The sequence below is a fragment of the Rana temporaria genome, chromosome 3 (assembly GCF_905171775.1).
Source record: "Rana temporaria chromosome 3, aRanTem1.1, whole genome shotgun sequence".
Lineage (NCBI taxonomy): Eukaryota > Metazoa > Chordata > Amphibia > Anura > Ranidae > Rana > Rana temporaria.
In genome coordinates, this window is record NC_053491.1 from 362,478,382 (window position 1) to 362,499,543 (window position 21,162).

Sequence of the window (21,162 nt, forward strand, 5' to 3'; positions counted from 1 at the left end):
CCGGACCAATAAGAAGGTGTAAAGGGAAGATGACATCACAGCAGTATTTTCCATTATTACAAGATAGAGCTAACAGATTAGGACTTCCAGGGGCAGATCATCATATTACAGTAACTGACATATACAGCAGTATTTCTATATCTATGTATCACGTGGCTGTATCATTGATCCCAGGCTGGGACTTGTAGTCCTCCATCCACCTTCTACCGAGATTCCCATCCGGGAAAACTGACACTCCGCTCCTCCCAGTGTGCAGCTCTGGCCCCGCCCCTCTTATGAATACATGGGATTCCCCCAGCACTGAGTTCCCGGAAAGCTCCTCCCTCACCTGGCCTGGCCGGCTCTCTGATTGGCTGGAGTCGTGCTGGTAATTTGCATAGTAGCCGTGTGAGTCTAGTAGGAAGTTGTCCGGGTGCGCTGTCACTGATCCAGTATGGGGGGTACTGAGCCAATCTACCGGGCTCTGATCGGCCTGTCTGTACTTATCACCGGTGTATGGGGGCTGCGAGTGATCAGGCAGGGGGACAACTGCTCCCAGACGGTAAGTACTTCCCCAGTTACGGGGAGTCACTCCCTACCATGACTTCTGTGCTTGTCATACTTGTGTCCACCTGATTGTTCTGTTCTGACAGTAATCGGCCGATATTTCCTATCAAGCTGAGTGATTGATTGTGTATGATTTATCCAAATATAGAAATCATCAGATGGGGGGTAAAACTTCTATCATTTCAAAGCCTTTCGTGCGTTCTATTTCTATTTCAGTAAATTATGAAACAATCACTTCCTTGATGGAATACACTGCTGTCTATGGAAGTGATCGTCTCTATGAGGATACAATGTAATACAGAATGGTGTGTGGGTGGAGCCCAGGAGAGAACAGCTTCTCCGATTGGCTGAGATATGAGAAGAGTCTTGTGTTTACTGATTTGTATTTCCACCACAAATATAACTAAAGACAAAACTTTTTTTTTTTTTTTAGTTTTGTATACCCCTGTCAGTTTTTATTGCTGCTGGATCCCTATTCTGGAGATTCAGCCTATTTGTCCTGTTTAATATGATCATTGAAAGTGAAAGTGAAAGAAAATCTCAGAGATTGGGTTGTCCCCCAAAAAAGAAATAGAGGGGAAATCTTCCAATGGGGGACACATGTTCTGATGGCCTGGGGGCTTCTAAGGGATTCTCTTAACCACTTGCTTACTGGGCACATATACCCCCCTCCTGCCCAGGTGAAATTTCAGCTTCCGGCACTGCGTCGCTTTAACTGACAATTTCGCGGTCGTGCGACGTGGCTCCCAAACAAAATTGACGTCCTTTTTTCCCCACAAGTAGAGCTTTCTTTTGGTGGTATTTGATCGCCTGTGCGGTTTTTATTTTTTGCGCTATAAACAAAAAAGAGCGACAATTTTGAAAAAAAATACAATATTTTTTACTTGTTGCTATAATAAATCGCCCAATTAAAAAAAAAAATCTCAGTTTAGGCCGATACGTATTCTACATATTTTTGGTAAAAAAAAAAAAAAGAAAAAAAACGCAATAAGCGACTGGTTTGCGCAAAAGTTATAGCGCCTACAAAATAGGGGACAGAATTGTTTTTTTTTAAATTTTATTTTTTTACTAGTAATGGCGGCGATCTGCGATTTTTATTGGGACGGCGACATTATGGCGGACACATCGGACACATTTTTGGCGCCATTCACATTTATACTGCGATCAGTGCTATAAATATGCACTAATTACTGTATAAATGTGACTGGCATTGAAGGGGTTAACACTAGGGGGGTGAGGAAGGGGTTAAATATGTTCCCTATATAGTGTTCTAACTGTAGGTGGAGGGGGGGTGACTGGGGGCGGTGACCGATCTGTGTCCCTATGTACAAGGGACACAGATCGGTCTCCTCTCCAGAGACAGGACGCTGTCTCTGTGTGAGCCGGCAATGAGAGATGATCTCAAATGTTTACATTTGAGATCATCTCTCATTGGTTGCACAGATCGCATAGCAAACGGCCACTCTGATTGGTCGTTCGCCGCGATCTGTGATTGGCTGTGTCCAAGGGACACGGCCAACACAGAGTTTCCCCGCTGCGCGCTCGGGAGCGCGCGCCAGGAACGCCAAAAGGGGCGGACGTCAACTGACGTCCACTTGGATTTTCAGGTCCGCGCTATAGCCGTCATTCAGCTATAGCGCGGGCCTGAGGTGGTTAAAGGGGTTGTAAAGGTAAAAAAAAAAATCCCTAAATAGCTTCCTTTACCTTAGTGCAGTCCACCTTCACTTACCTCATCCTTCAATTTTGCTTTTAAATGTCCTTATTTCTTCTGAGAAATTCTCCCTTCCTGTTCTTCTGTCTGTAACTCCACACAGTAATGCAAGGGTTTCTCCCTGGTGTGGAGAAAGCCTCTTGAGGGGGCGAGCAGGATTGTCAGGACACTCTCTACTTTGCAGAAAGAGAAAGGAGCTGTGTGTAAGTAGGCGTCCTGACACTCCTGCTCACCCCTCAAGAGGCTTTCTCCACACCAGGGAGAAAGCCTCGCATTACTGTGTGGAGTTACAGACAGAAGAACAGGAAGTGAGGATTTCTCAGAAGAAATAAGAACATTTAAAAGCAAAATGGAAGGATGAGGTAAGTGAAGGAGGACTGCACTAAGGTAAAGGAAGCTATTTAGGGGAAACATTTTTTTACCTTTACAACCCCTTTAATTTGGAGAGATTTCCTCTCACTTCCTGTTTTTGCTATGGGACATGAATTGAATCAAAATCTCCGCAATGAGACACAGATGGCAGAAAAAAAACTAACCCCCCTTATCCTAAATGGGGGGGGGGGGGGGGCGTTTTACCTACTCGCCCCCCCCCCCTTTTTTTTTTTGCAAGAGGTAAAAATGCAATATACAAAGTTAAACAAAGCTTATTGTCCATAAAAGGTATTGCAACATTAATGCCCGGTACACACGATCCGATTATCGGACGAATGAGCGTCCTTTTTTTTTTTTTTGCATGCTAATCTCACGTCGAATCTGATGAGTTTACTAAAGTCACGAAAATTCTCATACAACAGAATAAAAAATCGGAAGTGATGTCATGTGTTGTAATGCATTTTTGAACGACAGCTGTACGGAGTAAACGAAAATCGTCCGATCTGGCATCGTACGAAAAACAATTCCGTGCATGTCCGATAGAATAAAAATCGGATGAACTGTTCTGATCGGCTCTCGAAAGCTCTGTACTAATGATCCGAAGATAGTTTTGAAAGCTGCATTTTTCGTACGATTTTCAGATCATGTGTACAGGGCTTAAAGTGGAGTTCCACCCATAAATATAACATTACATGAGTAGTTTTAAAAAAATGTCATTAGTCCTTTAAGAATTTTTTTTTTTAGATGCCTTCAAAGTGTTGTTGCTAGGCAGAATAGTTAATCTTCCCACTTCCTGCACCTAGGTGCTTAAGCCTCCTAACCTACACCGCACAGACTCCTGGGAATGTAGTGGGTGTAACTTTCCAGGAGTCTGTGCACTCCCCAGTCTCAAAGAATCATGTGACTTGGACAGTACAGGTGCTGAAACCTGATCTGAAACCTATTACACTGCTTGTGCAGCACTGAGCATGTGCGAGATCTGCAAGGCTGAAGTCATACAGTCTGGCTTCATGATGCCCACACTTAAGATGGCCCCAGTCAATTTCTATTTTATAAAGTGTCTAAATGCTGTAACAACCTAACAAAACGGACCTTAGTTTACAGACTAACTTTACTAGAATACATTAAGCTTGTGTATTACAGGGGTATTTATATTTAAAAAGTGAAATTGTGTCCGTAACTCCGCTTTAAGGCAAATAAGTTGGCCGTGATGGCATACATGACATACAATTATAACATAGATTTATTGGGCAAGGGGATTCCAAATCATGGCAAGTAAATCTATATTGTCCGGGTGGAGGAGCTCCAAATGTCCCAAATTTTGTTGGACTTTTTAGGACATCCCCTGTGCACCAACACCAACTTCTCATAGGGCACAAGTACCGATACAGCGATTACTGACTCATTCAACTGCAGGATCGGGGCACCAAGCGTTTTTGCCCTGCGCCCGCGCAAATTTACTGCGCTACCTGCGATTCACGGAGCAGTAGCTCCGTAAATTGCATGTGCGCTGTGTAAACTTTCCCTGCGTAAGGGCGCCTAATGTAAATGATCCCGTAGGGGGCGGGAATCATTTAAATTAGGCGCACTCCCACACCGAGCGTAGAGCGCATGCTCCGTCGGGAAACTTTCCCGACGTGCATTGCGGCAAATGACGTCACAAGGACGTCATTTGCTTCAAAGTGAACGTGAATGGCGTCCAGCGCCATTCACAAATCACTTACGCAAATTACGTAAAATTTGAACGTCGCGACGCAGGAACGACGGGTATACTTTAGCATTGGCTGCCCCTGCTATTAGAAGGGGCAGCCTTACGCTAAACACGCCGTATGGAAACGACGTAAATTGCGTACACAGGGCTCGCGCAACATTGTGAATCGGTGTTAGTATGCAATTTGCATACTATACACTGAGCACAATGGGAGCGCCCCCTAGCGGCCATCGCAAGAATGCAGCCTAAGATATGCGTGGCATAAGAGCCTTATGCCACGCAGATTTTAGGCTGCAGTCGGCGTTACAATGTTCCTAAATAAGGAGCATTCGTAACGCCGGAGCAAGTAAGCAATTGCGCTGTGTAACCTATGGTTACACAGGCGCAATTGCTTCTTGAATCTGGGCCATTGAGAACATATGGTCAAACCTTAAGAAGCAGGTGAACCAAAAAAAAAAACCACACAAATTCTGAGGAACTCCAAGCTTTGATTATGCAATAATGGGCTTCCAACAGTCAGGATGTGGCCCATAAGTTGATTGACAGCATGCCAAGGGTGAATCGTAGAGGTTCTGAAAAAGAAGGGTCAACACTGCAAATATTGACTCTTTGCATAAACTTAAAGTGGTTGTAAACCCTTACAGACCACTTTTACCTACAGGTAAGCCTAGATTAAGGTTTACCTGTAGGTACAAGAAATATCTCCTAAACCTACACAGTCTAGGAGATATTTGCAGAAAAGACTGCACCGATCATGTCTACGGCGCTAGTGCGCCGTAGACAACGACGCAGGCGCACTGAGCGTGCCGTTAGTGAAGGCGATTGTGCCGTCACTGACAGCTCCCGCGCGCATGCAGGAATGATGTCATCGTGGCTCTGGCCAATCACAGTGCTGGAGCCGCGATACCCAGAAGTCACTCCGGGAGTAATGGCGGCGACGGAGGCGGCGAACAAGGGCCGCTGCGGGGGCTTCGATCTCAGGTAAGTACCTCATAATGAGCTAGTATGCTATGCATACTAGCTCATTATGCATTTGTCTTGCAGGGTTTATTTTTTTTATGTTTTCAGGAGACTTTACTTCCTCTTTAATGTAACTGACAATAAAAGCCTGTGACACTAAGAGCCGGTTCACACTACCACGACCTGGGGGGAGACTTGTCACCCCAAGTCGTGCGACATGACAAATTACATGCAAGTGAATGAGAGCCGTCTTAATGTACACTATTGAAGTCGCTCCGACTTCAGAAAAGGTCCTTGTACTACTTCAAGGCGACTTGTAGGCAACTTGTACCCATCGATTTCAATGGAAGTCGCCTCCAAGTCGCCGCCCCTGTCTTAACTGAAGCAACTTTACAGGAGAAGAAACTCGTTTTCTCAGGCAAACCCCTCCCTCCCACAGAGCTGATTACTGTTTGATTGGCCACTGGCAAAGTCGCCTTTCCTCTAGTCGCCTCGCAAAGTCGCGCCCAGAGTCGTGTTGCCCCTGTGTGAAACGGCTCTTATGGAATGCTTGTAGTTATACTTCAATATCCAATAGTAACATCTGACAAAAATATCTAAAGACACTGGCCTGGATTCAAGAAGCAATTGCGCCTGTGTAACCATAAGTTACACAGCGCAATTGCTTACTTGCCCCGGTGTAACAAATGCTCCTGATTCAGGAACCTCGTTACGCCGACTGCAGCCTAAGATATGCACGGCATAAGGCTTTTATGCCCGCATATCTTAGGCTGCATTCTTGCGATGGCCGCTAGGTGGCGTTCCCGTTGTGCTCAGCGTATAGTATGCAAATTGCATACTAACGCCGATTCACAACGTTGCGCGAGCCCTGCATACGCAATTTACGTCGTTTACGTACGGCAGTTTTCGCGTAAGGCTGCCCCTGCTATTAGCAGGGGCAGCCAATGTTACGTATACCCGTCGTTCCCGCGTCGCGAAATTAGAAATTTACGTAGTTTGCGTAAGTGAATCGTGAATGGCGCTGGACGCCATTCACGTTCACTTTGAAGCAAATGACCTCCTTGCAACGTCATTTGCCGCAATGCACGTCGGGAAAGTTTCCCGACGGAGCATGCGCTCTACGCTCGGCGCGGGAACGCGCCTAATTTAAATGATTCCCGCCCCCTACGGGATCATTTAAATTGCGCGCGCTTACGCCGGGCATTTTGCCGGCGCGCCCACGCAATTTACGGAGCTACTGCTCCGTGAATCAAGGGCAGCGCAGTAAATTTGCGGGGGCGCAGGGCAAAAACGTTGCCCTGCGCCTCCGTAAAAAAAAGCGCAAAACTACCTGAATCCAGCCCACTGAAGCAGCAGACTCAAGGTCCATAAAGATGTGGAATAATTCTTCCAGTTCTCACAGCTAATGAAGTAACTGTTCTAATAAATCCTAACTCTGTCCAAAACATATAATTTTGGGTGGGGTAGGGAAAAATATGCAGCCTATATGAATAGTTTAACTCTCTGTATGGCTTCTTCAAGTGTTATTGCCCAGTGGTACTTTTTTGTATAATATTCATTTATTTTGTACGTAATAATTAGTGAATTTTCTGTTTAGATGATACGTAATGCTTTTGGTGTCAGACAATATAGAATCTCTGATCAGTGATGTCTCTGTAGTACATCCGCCATCAGTTGCTTCCTGTACTGTGGTGCAATCCGCCTTCAGCAGTAATTAACTGATTGCGACACACACCGCTTGCAATGTGTTTATGCTTCTTGTGTCTCGGATCTACAGGGGGTGTGCAATGTACCACAATGTACCCACAGTGGCCAATCAGAAAAAATCTTTCATTGTTCCGACTGTATTCTCAATGGATGGTGAAATATTTTTGCTGGTTACTTTGTTTTACAGTTTATATTTATCATACATTTTTGCACTGTTCTATTAGAGCCCTAATTTGCCCCCCTCCCCCTGAAGGCCCTCTGATGTATCTTTTTACTTTTTTATTTTAAAATGACTTATTCCTGAAGTCTTCAGACTAGTCAGATGATCTTTTGCAAGGTCCTTAGGGGCAGTTCCTGGGGCTCACAGTATGTCCTCAGTCTTCCAGGTTAAATGAAGCTAGGTGTCATTCAACCTGGGAAACTGAGGACATCTAGGGGCAGAATGGAATCACTGCAGGTGTGAGTTTCTTCTCGTCACCAAGTACAAACCACCATAAAGTAGTGCTATAAATTGCCACAAGGCATTAGCACATAACCTCTTTTTCGTGTCCTTTCTAACACATTCCGAGAGCCCCCCAATCCCGGGGCACATGGGGGTTGCATATATTATCTTTTCTGCAGGTCAGAGGTGGCTGCTGCTTTCATTTCACAGGGCAGTGTGGGTGCTTCAATATCTGCATTGTATGTAAAAGCAGGATGTTTTAGTGATGGGCTTAAACTGCTAGTACAGCCCCAATGCCAGTGCCTTGATTGGCCGCATAATAACCATATAACTTTAAATGTCTATATAGAGGGCAAATGGCAAAATAGGATGAGAATTGTCACACTGGAGATGCCTTGCCAGCGGCAGAATGGCCAAAGTACACCTTCCATAATAGGTGTCATCACCTCTCTGTCTGAAATTTTGCAGCACCTCAGTTCCTAACAAGGGAGCATCTCATTGGTTCAGCCAGTAAAAAGGTAAGTAGTGTCTTAATGATTCTGTCACTGGGGAGTTGTTCCCAGCGATTGTTATTGTCACATGACCCTAATGAGAGCTCCAATAACCAACCGGTGAAAAGCTGTAAATTTTCTTTATGTACAGCCAGGGGCGGACTGACCACTCGGGCACTGTCCGATGGACCCATGCCACTAGGGGGCCCCATCAGGTTTGCCAGCCTCAGTAAAACCAGGGACAGTATGTAAAAATATGTGTTTTTTTTAAAAAAAATCCCAAGATTATAGCTGCCCCGTCTCTCCAGTACCTTTTCAGTGTGTGTGTGTGTGTGTGTGTATACTGTGTGGCCCCCTAATCTCCTATTGCCCGGGGGCCCATATTCTCCTATTGCCCGGGGGCCCCATGAGTTGCCAGTCCGCCCCTGTGTACAACATGGTAAGAAAATTGTTTTGGGCAAAATGATCAGTCTAGTGTCTAATACTGTGCCCCTTTTTGTGTCTTGCAGGGTATCCAGTGCACCATAAAGACCAACAGTAAGTGCTTATCATACTTGTGACTTTTTATATGACCATTCCTGAGAAGTTATAGACAGCAAGCTATGTGTGCGTACATAGTAGTTTTCTTCGGTCTTCATGATTTATTCTAAACTCTGGTTTAAAAAAATGTAAATAAAAAATTCAAATTAGATGTATTCTTACTATACAGTACATCCTTCTTTTTTTTTTGCTGCTGTGATGTGACTTTTTGTGGCTACATTCACGTTCCACGGTCCCACTGTATGTAGAAACCTAGCCACCCTTTCTTACTCCCTCCCGATATGGACTATGGGATCTGTAGTGTGCAGAGAGCAATGCACATGACCAGGGGAGGGCTGGGCCAGGGGGCAGGGTGGCAATTGCCCCAAATTATGTTTAAAATGGCCGGCAGCCGCTGCCCTCTACCTTTTTCTTTTTTATTCTGGTCTAGGAAGTTTGGCCGGGTGCACAGCCATGGCGACCGACCACTAGCTGTTGCAATCCGGGAGTTGTAGTCCGTGCTCAAGCTCCAAGTGGGTGGAAAACAGAGCAGCGCAGAGGAAACTACAACTCCCTGGAATCGGATTCTTGGAAGCAGGCAGAGGCAGGGCGTGCCAGGGAGTCAGGACATGGCGTGCAAGGGCCTGCTGAGCTGAGATCACTGAGGTGAGAGACCCTTACACCCCTAGCTGACCCTCCATCCCCCCCCATACACCCCATGTAACCTTCCCCAGTGATCAGGCTGCATTGATGGGCACTGGTGAGGCTGCATTGAAAAACCAGGTGGACCATGGATGGTGAGCTGATTCGGCGGTTCAATGGGTCACTTCACTTGACTCGCCCCCCAGGCCTAAGGCTGCCAGCCCTCACCTGCACATGACTGCACCTATTGTGCATTGCCCATGCCAAACAAACAGAAGTGAGGGGGAAAGGAGAAGCTGAGGAGCTCACAGGGAATGTTACAAGGAGGCAGAAAAAGCACTGTAAGAAACCCTTTGATGAAAAACAGATTACAGGGCAATTAAGTAGTCATTGTTTAAATTTGTGTGCTTGATTTTATAAAATGATTTTATATATATTTCAGTCACTAGGTGGCATCACATACAGGATAAGATTACTGTAGATGTATTCTATTCCAGCCTGTGGGAGGGAAAACTTTAGTTTAATCACAACCTTTCACTGAATCTACAGTCTGAGATATGAGCTTTTGTGAATTATGGAGGAACATGTACATGTATTAAATATGGCTATGCCTATGAACATCTACTGTACTGCAGGAGTCTCCAAACTTTCTGAACAGCCAGTTTACTGTCCTCATGACTTTGAGGGGGCCAGACTGTGGCCAGTGTGGGTAGAAAATGCCCTGGCATCAATGGGTGTAAATAATGCCCCATCATTGTCTTTAGTGGGAGGAATATTGCCCCATTGTTGGTATTGGGGAGAAAAAAAAGCACCCCATCATTGGTGTCAGTGGGAGGAATTGTAGTGCATTGGCATCAGGGCAAGGAATAGTGCCCCATCATTGGTGTCAGTGGGAGGAATAGTGGGGTCAGTGATAGGAATAGTGCCCTATTGTTGGTATCGATGACAGGAATTATGCCCAATTGTTAGTGTAGAAAGAATAGTGCATTGTATCAGTGGGAGGAATCGTGTCCTGATAAAGGCAAGCAAAGGGCCACGTCCAGCCTCAGGGCCTCAGTTTGGAGACCGCTGAATAATTCTACATGGTTTTTAGGTACTTAGAAGATTCTTGCCTATATTTTTTATATTGAATTGTGTCTAAAGCCAAAACTATTACCTCGTAAAATGAGAGAAAAAAAAAGGTTTTGGCTTTTGATTTACCTTAAAGGGGTTGTAAAGGTTTGTTTTTTATTTTCTAAATAGGTTCCTTTAAGTAAGTGCATTGTTGGTTCACTTACCTTTTCCTTTGATTTCCCTTCTAAATGTTCTGTTTTCTTTGTCTGAATTTCTCACTTCCTGTTCCTCCTCAGTAAGCGGTTCTGGCTGACTAACCCCCAGCCAGAACGACTCAGATGATGGTGGAAAGCTTACTGAGGAGGAACAGGAAGTGAGAAATTCAGACAAAGAAAAAAAAACATTTCGAAGGGAAATCGAAGAAAAAGGTAAGTGAACCAACAATGCATTAGCTTAAAGGAACCTATTTAGAAAATAAAAAATGAACCTTTTACAACCTCTTTTGAGCTGGTCACAAATAAAGCTAAAACATGAGTGCATGGCTTTATTCATCTAATGCAGGGGTCCTCAAACTACGGCCCGCCAGTGTGATTTACCCGGCCCGTGGACTGAAACTAGTGACAGGGCAGTGGCGATGAAACTGACAGGTTCTGAGAAGGGACACAGGCAGAGCCGCAGGGGGAATTCCACCCCTCCCTCTCCTTGAGCAGAGCATTCACCTGGCAATGCCTGCTCTTATTGGCTACATTCAGAGCCAATAGCTGGCAATCTAGTGCATTATGGGAATTGTAGTCCTGGATACCAGCAGGCCCCATGATGATTCCCTGAGAGAAGTTCAGCCCCCAACATGCCGAACGGGAGGGGGAATAGGAAGAAAGGAGAAGAAATGCCATGAGGCTGTCGAGTGGAGGGAGCCAGTGATTCTTTTATTACCCTCCAAAGTAAGGCTGCATTCACATCTAGACGGACGAAATCGCGGCGTTTTGTCGCCGCAAATCGCGGTAAAAATAGCGGCATTTTGTACCGCGATTTGCGGCGACAAAACGCGGGTATTGTCCGCCTAGATGTGCCCCAAGATGACCCCCTCTATGGAGATGATTGCCATCTCCTAGCCGAACGCTCGAAGACGCCTGAAAAAAAGGTCCGGGACCTTTTTTCACGCCGCAGGCGACAGGCGTCCGGCGTTCGGCGTGGAGATGTGAACCATCTCCATAGAGGGACATGTATTTCCAGCCCTCTGGCGGCAGAGGCGTAGCGCTACAGGCGTAAAAACGCCTAGGTGTGAATGGGGTCTAAGAACTTACCTCCCATCTATCTGGCTGCTCCCACTCTGTCCTCCACTCCACCTGGCTGCTCCCACTCTGTTCTACCCTCCACCTGGATGCTCCCACTCTATTCTACCTTCCACCTGGCTGCTCCCACTCTGTTCTATCCTCCACCTGGCTGCTCCCACTCTGTCCTCCACTCCACCTGGCTGCTCCAACTCTATTCTACCCTCCACCTGGCTGCTCCAACTCTATTCTACCCTCCACCTGGCTGCTCCCACTCTGTCCTCCACTTCATCTGGCTGCTCCAACTCTATTCTACCTTCCACCTGGCTGCTCCCACTCTGTCCTCCACTTCATCTGGCTGCTCCAACTCTATTCTACCTTCCACCTGGCTGCTCCCACTCTGTTCAACCCTCCACCTGGCTGCTTCAACTCTTTTCTACCCTCCACCTAGCTGCATCCACCCTGTCCTTCCTTCCACCTGGCTGCTCCAGCTCTATTCTACCCTCCACCTGGCTGCTCCCACCCTGTCCTCCCCTCAACCTGGCTGCATCCACCCTATCCTTCCTTCCACCTGGCTGCTCCCACTCTGTTCTACCCTCCACCTGGCTGCTCCAGCTCTATTCTACCCTCCACCTGGCTGCTCCCACCCTGTCCTCCCCTCAACCTGGCTGCATCCACCCTATCCTTCCTTCCACCTGGCTGCTCCCACTCTGTTCTACCCTCCACCTGGCTGCTCCCACTCTATCTACCTCTACCTGGCTGCTCCAACTCTATTCTACCCTCCACCTGGCTGCTCCAACTCTATTCTACCCTCCACCTGGCTGCTCCCACCCTGTCCTCCCCTCCACCTGGCTGCATCCACCCTGTCCTCCCCTTCATCTGACTGCTCCTTCTCTGTCCTATCCTCTCCCCTCCCTTTGTGTTAGGGGTCTGTGTGATGGGGGGGGCCTGTTATTGGGGGCTCGGAGAGAAGTTTGTGTTGGGGGGCTTTGTGATGGGGGGACCTAATACGGGGGAATCTTTGATGGGGGGATCTGTAATGGAGAGGAATCGGTGATGGGGGGGGTTCCCTGATAAGGGGGTCTTTGATGAGGGGAATCTGTGAAATACTAATAAGTTTATGTTGATTAAAATTGTTCTTTATTTTAAATATTGTATTGTTTTTTCCTGTTTTTTTTGTACTTCAAATAAGATGTGTGCATAGGTTCATATTTTTTTTTAAACTATAGTCCGGCCCCCCAACAGTCTGAGGGACCATGAACTGGCCCCCTGTTTAAAAAGTTTGAGGACCCCTGATCTAATGCATGGTTTTCTTGGCCACTTGAAGGAGATTACTAAAATGTAAAATTATATGAACGTCAGGGACGATCAGGGATGATCAGTAATCGTATGGGAGGATCAGGGATGGTCAGTAATCGTATGGGAGGATCAGGGATGGTCAGTAATCGTATGGGAAGATCAGGGATGGTCAGTAATCGTATGGAAAGTTCAGGGATGATCAGTGATCGTATGGGAAGTTCAGGGATGATCAGTAATCGTATGGGAAGTTCAGGGATGATCAGTAATTATAGAAAATATATTTCAGTCCAGATTAACAAAGGAACAATTTCTCATTGCTTGAATTTTCAGCACTTTGTGCTCAATAATGCAGTCATGGATAGAGTGTGTTGTGATTCTCAAAGGCTTTACCCTTTGCCATCTTCTCTATCAGATTCCTGCCTCGACTTTGACTGGTTTCGGGACTACACTTGGACTCCGGCCGCCCCGTCCCATATGGTAGTTACAGCGGGGATTGGCCAGAATGAGATGGGTCGTAGAGTGGTGCGTCTTCATATAAACTGGACTGTCAGTGTTGATGGTAAGTAATGTGCTAATGCAGACAAAAAACATAAAATTCACTGCAGGTTCCCTCAAAGTATGCTACTTACTGTGCATTGTGGTGCACCATAAAAAAAGTATTTGTTCTATTGCTCCGCCTTAAAGCAGCGTGTGTTCACGGGTGAAATATTGCGGTGGATGGAAGGGAAGTGGCTCTGCTGCAGAAGCTGAGAATTCTACTTCTTGGTACAGCTATTGGAATAAAAGGCAAAGCAGCGCTGTGGTCCAGCTGCACGAGGGTTCCTAGAGAACTGCAGCAGCATAAAAGTTGTTCAGATGTCACAGAAAGCAACAAGATTTATGATACTATTTAACCACTTAAGCCCCGGACCAATATGCAGCCTAAAGACCCAAGGTGTTTTTACAGTTCGGGACTGCGTCGCTTTAACAGACAATTGCGCGGTCGTGCGATGTGGCTTGCAAACAAAATTGGCGTCCTTTTTTCCCCACAAATAGAGCTTTCTTTTGGTGGTATTTGATCACCTGTGCGGTTTTTATTTTTTGCGCTATAAACAAAAATAGAGCGACAATTTTGAAAAAAATGCAATATTTTTTACTTTTTGCTATAATAAATATCCCCCAAAAACATGTATAAAAATTTTTTTTTTCCCTCAGTTTAGGCCGATACGTATTCTTCTACCTATTTTTGTAAAAAAAAAAACGCAATAAGCGTTTATCGATTGGTTTGCGCAAAATTTATAGTGTTTACAAAATAGGGGATAGTTTTATTGCATTTTTATAAAAAAAATTTTTTTACTTCTAATGGTGGCGATCAGCGATTTTTTTCGTGACTGCGACATTATGGCGGACACTTCGGACAATTTTGACACATTTTTGGGACCATTGTAATTTTCACAGCAAAAAATGCATTTAAATTGCATTCTTTATTGTGAAAATGACAGTTGCAGTTTGGGAGTTAACCACAGGTGGCGCTGTAGGATTTAGTGTACACTTAGTGTGTGTTTACAACAGTAGGGGGGTGTGGCTGTAGGGATGACGTCATCGATCGAGTCTCCCCTATAAAAGGGATCACTCGATCGATGCAGCGCCATAGTGAAGCACGGGGAAGCCGTGTTTACATATGGCTCTCCCCGTTCTTCAGCTCTGGGTAGCGATCGTGACGGAGCGGCTAGAAACAAATAGCCGCGCCGTCGTCCCGGATCGCTCCCCGAGGGAACCCGACCGCCGCGTGTAGCGGGGGGGGGGGGGGTCCCGATCGGACCCCTGACACACGTCTAGGCAGGCACGTACAGGTACGTTGATGTGCCTGTCCGTGCCATTCTGCCGACGTATATCTACATGCGGCGGTCGGGAAGTGGTTAAGAAATATTGAACAGCTTTAAAATGGTCCCTAACCGATACCAACAGAAAAGGGCGTGTGTGTGTTTTTTTTTATCAGATTTTATTTTAAAGGCTCTTTTTTAGAGTTTGCAGAGAAACATGCTGCTATGCGATTATTTACAAATGTAAGAAACACAAAATAACTGTCAGTCTCCCTCGGTCTGGGGCTCCATGCAAGATCTCACCTTGTGGCGTTTCAATAATTATGAGAACGGTGAGAAATCAGCCCAGAACTACAAACTCAATGGGCCAGATTCACATAGATGAGCGGCGGCGTAACGTATCATAGATACGTTACACCGCCGCAATTTTTCATCGCAAGTGCCTGATTCACCGAGCACTTGCGATGAAAACCTACGCCGGCGGCCTCCGGGCGCAAGGCGGGCCAATTTAAATGGGCGTGTGCCATTTAAATTAGGCGCGCTCCCGCGCCAGACCTACCGCGCCTGCTCCGTTTCCGAACTCCCGCCGTGCTTTACGCGAAGTGACGTCATTCTTTCGAGCGGCGACGCGCGTAGCGTAATTCCGTATTCCCGGACGGCTTACGCAAACGCCGTTATTTTTTAAATTTCGACGCGGGAACGAAGGCCATACTTTATACGGCAATAAGATTGCTGTGTAAAGTTAAGGCACCAAAAAAAACGAGTAACTTTGCGACGGGAAATTAGACTAGCGGCGAGGTAGCGAACGCGAAAAACTGCCGTGGATCGCCGTAACTCCTAATTTGCATACCCGACGCTGGTTTACGACGCAAACTCCCCCCAGCGGCGGCCGCGGTATTGCATCTTAAGATCCGACAGTGTAAAACAATTACACCTGTCGGAACTTATGGCTATCTATGCGTAACTGATTCTATGAATCAGTCGCATAGATACTCTGAGAGATACGACGGCGTATCAGGAGATACTTGCGGTGTAACGTAAACGAGATGCGTTACGCCGCAGCGCAGGTACCTGAATCTGCACCCTTATGTTTTGGAGGTGTATTTCTGCTAAGGGGACAGGACAACTTTACTGCATCAAAGGGACAATGGACGGGGGCATGTACCATCAAATTTTGGGTGAGAACCCTCATTTAAAACGGTTGTGGATGGATATTCCAGCATGACAATGATCTAAAACACATGGCCAAGGCAACAAAGGAGTGGCTCAAGAAGAAGCACATTAAGGTCCTGGAGTGACCTAGCCAGTGTCCAGACCTTAATCCCATAGAAAATATGTGGAGGGAGCTGAAGGTTCGAGTTACCAAACGTCAGCCTCAAAACCTTAAATGATTTGGAGAGGATTTATAACTTTTTTGACATGCATTTTTCTGGATTTCTGTTGTTGTTGTTATTCTGTGTCTCTCTCTGTTCAAACTAAACCTACCAATAAAATGATGGACTGATCATTTCTTTATGTCAACATAAAAAATCAGCAGGGGACCAAATACATTTTTTCCCCTCACTGTAAGAGCTTATGATCTAATAGGGTGGGGCAAGTGGTACAGAAGGTCGTAGTTGTAGGGAATGAGCTGATGGAAGTGATAAAAGATTTATTGGAGGCAAGATAGGCTTCCCTGAAGGGATGAGTTTTAAGGGATTGCCTAAAGGCAGCCCAGGTAGGAGATATCCAGACAGATTGAGGTAGAGAGTTCCAGAGGATGGGAGAAGCTCTGGTGAAGTCCGGGAGATGAGCATGGGAGGAGGAGATGAGGGAGTTTGGGAGTAGGAGGTCTTGAGAGGACGGTTTGGGTGATATTTGGAGACCAGATTTTTAATGTAGCTCGGGGCAGAGTTGTGAATGGCTTTGTATGTTGGTGTTTTGAATTAAATTTGCTGGGCAATCAGATGCCAGTGTAGGGATGACACTGAGCAGTTGATAAGGTAGATGAGTCTGGCAGCAGCATTCATGATAGGCTGCAGAGGGGATAGCCTATGGAGAGATAGGCCTATGAGAAGGGAGTTGCAATAGTCAAGGTGAGAGATAACGAGGGTGTGAATGAGTAGCTTAGTGGTTTCATTTGTTTAAAAAGGTTCAGATTTTAGAGATGTTACGGAGGTGAAGTCTACAAACTTTTGACAATGATTGGATTTGGGGGTGAAGAGACGGAGTCTAGGATTACACCTAGCACCCTGGCAGGGGTGGCGGGATTGATGTTTGCATTGACCTTGATGGGAAAGTCATGGAGAGGGGCAGGAGGGGATATTATCAGCTCGGTTTTTTAGAGATTTCGTTTGAAGGGGTTGTAAAGGTTCGTTTTTTATTTTCTAAATGGGTTCCTTTAAGCATTGTTGGTTCCTTTTTCCTTCGATTCCCCTTCTAAATGTTTTTTTTTCTTTGTCTGAATTTCTCACTTCCTGTTCCTCCTCAGTAAGCTGTTCTGGCTGAATAACCCCCAGCCAGAACGGCTCGGATGATGGGGGCAAGCTTACTGAGGAGAAACAGGAAGTGAGAAATTCAGACAAAGAAAAAAATAAATTAGAAGGGAAATCAAAGGAAATTAAATTTTCAATATGCTATTCAGGGACCTAAGAGGAAAAAGAAAGCCGCTCCACTTAAAGATCTCATACAGGATTGCTGGGATTTTAAGATGCTGGATTATAAAGCGTTGAAGATGCTCATTGAGTTGGAGGAGGAATTACGGAAGGCTGCGTGTAACCCCATACATGATTTAAGCCCCTCAGTCAGTGTCCATCTACAGTATGTGTCTAATGAAATTATATATATTTTTTTAGAAGGTCCAGGGTTAAGGCCCGTACACACGGTCAGACTTTTTGCCAACAAACTTTAAAATCTGCAAGTTTTCAAATTTGTCCGTTTGTGTATACGCTCCATCGGACCAACTTTTTCTGGTTTCATTGGACAAAAAGTTCTGTCTGCAAACGGACAAACTTTACGTCAACAAAAGTCCGATGGTGCCTAGTCCGACCGTGTGTACAGCAAGCAATCTGACTTTTGTACAAAGTACAAACACGCATGCTCAGAAGCAAAGACCAGCCGCAAGCGTTCTGTCTGGTAGAACTAGCGTTCGAATTTGAAAGTGCACATTCGTGACGCAGCAAGTTCTGAAATCAAGAAAAGCAGCGCACATTCTCTTCTTCTTTATAATGAAAGCGGCTTTGCTGGTGATACTGACGGAGTAAAAACAAATGTCTTTACTTTGGATTAGTGTATTTTGGTGTATATGAATCAAACATATTTTTATATATTTTTTTGTGGGTCAAGTTAGCACAACCCCATTGCGCAATATGTCTGCTTGACGAATGGATGTTCAGAAACAAACAAAATTGCACGAAAATCGCGAATGCACAGTCGAAACCTCTACTAACTCCCAATTAGCAGAAGGAGCCCAAAGGGTGACGTCGGAGAATTGAACTTCCTCTTTTAAACTCTCGTCAGTACGTTGAAACGTCACTACGTTCGTGTTTTTTTTTGCCGAAAATGTCCGAGCGTGTATGTATGCTATGGGTGTGACCGGACAACTCCCTTCGGACAAAAATCCAAGGGAAAGTTTGTTGGTTGTCCGTGTCATGGATATGCAATAGTCTGGCAGCTTACCTGTTTCCATCTGTCCATTAGAGGTCTGACTCTGTTCTGGTTACCTTCTTATCTCCTCTCCTTCCTGTATGGCCCCACCCAGGCCATCCCAGGAAGTCTATATTAACTGTTGCACTACAGGCCTACAGTGCTGTTCAACAGTGTTGTTTGCTTTAGTTCCTGTCTGCAGTGTGCTACGATTATCTTCCTGTGTACCGTTTTTGGCTCGTCCATGACTTCTCCTGTTTGCCTGTGATCTTGACCTTTTGCCTGTCCCTCGGTTACCCATGTCTGCCTGTTGCCCCGACCTCGGCTTACCCATCACTACCACTTGTCTGCTTGCTGCTTCCCCTCTCTCCCTGCGGAACGTGACCTAGGGGATCCCTGGGGTCGCGACCTCAATCCAGCTGCGGCAAAGGCCATCCTCACCACTAGAGGCTCTGGTGAACACAAATCTGGGTCTTAGACTCTGCGCCCTGGGTGATCTTGGGTTCACACTTCCTCTCTTATCGCAGCAGTCGGTCATAGGTTTCACTACCCTGTGGTGCATCCCTGACCCCAACGGGGTGCACTTGTCACCTGGCCACAGGTGACCTGACAGTCCGACCGTGTGTACAAGGCTTTAGACTTTATGTGTATGTACAGTTGTGATATATTTAATATATTTTGAAGAATTAAGTTGATTTCTGCTGTCTTTCATCTGTCACAGCCAGCATCCTGGAGCTCCAAGGGGTGGACATCACCGTACTAAAACGCTCCACCCAAATGACTCGCTGCGTCCAATTCCAGTTCAATAACCAATTCGGGACACCGCGCAATCCAGATGGGCAGCCGGTAAGTGAAAGAATGTTAGTGGGCCACCCCATTCAAAACTGAGGAATTTTGGGATAACAAAGAGAAACAATAGATGGGCACTCTCTCTAAAAAAAAAAAAATATGTACCTGCCAAGTATTTCTAATTGTGGTGTCCTCATATGGGCAGAGGGTGAAGCCACCATAAAGAATGCAGAACTGTTTCATTTCCAATGTCCTTTTACCTATGAATGCACATTTTTTCTAAAAGTCCATGCAAAATGTACACTGATATGTACAATGTACGCTTTACCGATAACGCGGTCAGCTGGCAGTGTGAAATAGCTCTTGAGATAATTCAGCTTCACTCCATGCCCATATAAATATAGCCTAGAGAATGTATGGACCCCCCTTCAGCACAGACCCCCCCATTCCACACAGACCCCTCCATTCAGCACAGACCCCCCTTCAGCACAGACGGACCCCCCTCCCCCATCCCATTCAGTACCTCAGATCAGCCATCAGCACGGCACAGGCACATAACATTATGACCACCCACTATAACTCATCGAGGCATGGACTCTACTAGACCTCTGAAGGAAAGCTGTGGTATCTGGCACCAAGCTATCAAATCCTGTAAGTTGTGGGACAGGTCAGCATGGGCACCCTGACTGGTCTGGCTACATAGCCCCATACACAACAAACTGCGAAGCACTGCGTGTCCTGACACCAGCAATAACTGTTATTGTCAGCTACAGTAGTTCTTCTCTCGAATAGAACAGCCCTCACTTCTCGCATTCATCAGTGAGCCTTTGGTTACTAAAAACCCTGTCGCCGATTCACCAGTTTTCCTTCTTTTGGTAGGTACTGACCACTGCAGACCAGCAACAACCCCACACAACTTGGCCGTTGTCAAAGTCGCTCAAATCCTTTCGCTTGGCCATTTATTATTATTTTTTTCTGCTTTCAACACAACAACTTCAGAAACATGTTCGCTTGTTGCCTAATATATCCCACCCACTTTCAGATGCCACTGAAATGAGATAATCGGTGTTATTCACGTTACTGGCCAGTGGTCAAAATTTTATGGCTCATTAGTGTGTAGTTCTAGTTATGCGATCTGTAAAACCTGGTACACACTGGGTTGAATAGAAAAAAAAATGTATGGCTCTGGTCGAAGCTGCTGTACTAACAGTCTGATGTTAGTATAGCGATCTCTCCCACTGCGCTGTTGTGTTCTGACAGGGTTTTCCAGCAAACTACTGTTTTTTGTCGGATCGACTGCCATACACCAAGGGGTGAATGTCAGACCTTTGTTATTGAGCCGCAACTTGTGTATGGGGCTTAAGGTTCTGGGGTTGTAGGGGAGTTTGGTGTCTTGTGTGATAGTTATGGGCAGATGGTGGGTAATTTTAATTAGCTAGTGGTATCAGGTCTGCCCATAGATTCCAGCAAGGACCAGTCGAATTTCGATCCATTTCTGGGCATTCCCACTCGACAGAACAACAAAAATGTTGGAAAACCTTTGCCAATAAAGCAGCTGTCGCCATTGCTTCAACGCAGATTAGTGTTTCCTGACAGCGGAGGCGCACCGCTGTCAGAATATGGTGAGGGTTCTCCTCGATCTACCTCGCTTGTGTGGATGGAGGAATCGGTTATTTTATTTATTTATTTTTCCTTTTTCTTTTTCCTTTGGCCACTGGCTGGAAGGAAAAAACTATTAAATTTGGGCAGTTTATGTCTCCCGACCTGACCTCTCAATGGTTGAATCCTTATGCCCCGTACACACCATCACTTTATGTGATGAAAAAAAACGACATTTTCTGTGAAGTAAAAAATTACGTTTTTGAAACTTCAATTTTCAAAGATGAAGTTGCCTACACACCATAGTTTTTTCACAATGTTCTAGCAAAGCGAGGTTACATTCCACCACGTTTTTCCATTGAAGCTCGCTTCATAAGTAGCTTCTGGGCATGCGCGGGTGAAAAAACGTCGTTTTAAACGACGTTTTTTGCTACACACGGTCAATTTCTGTGAAGTAAAAGTTGACGTTTTGAAAAACGACACATAAAATTGAAGCATGCTTCAATTTTTTTTTGTCGTTTTTTAGAAGACATAAAACGACGTTTTCCCCCACACACAGTCAATTAAAGTGACGTTTTTAAAAACGTCATTTTTTTTCATCACATAAAGTGATGGTGTGTACGC

The 21,162-nt window shown here is 45.6% G+C and overlaps 1 protein-coding gene across 1 annotated transcript in view; it reads left to right on the forward strand.

Moving 5' to 3' along the window:
• Positions 1 to 351: 351 nt before the first annotated feature.
• IL17RA (interleukin 17 receptor A) overlaps positions 352 to 21,162 on the forward strand; it is a 37,392-nt gene continuing 16,581 nt past the window's right edge. The window contains exons 1-4 of the mRNA XM_040345325.1: positions 352 to 541; positions 8,450 to 8,477; positions 13,137 to 13,283; positions 18,872 to 18,996. Of these exons, the coding sequence (XP_040201259.1) occupies positions 434 to 541; positions 8,450 to 8,477; positions 13,137 to 13,283; positions 18,872 to 18,996 (408 nt within the window). The 5' untranslated portion in view covers positions 352 to 433. The remainder of the gene's footprint in view (positions 542 to 8,449; positions 8,478 to 13,136; positions 13,284 to 18,871; positions 18,997 to 21,162) is intronic.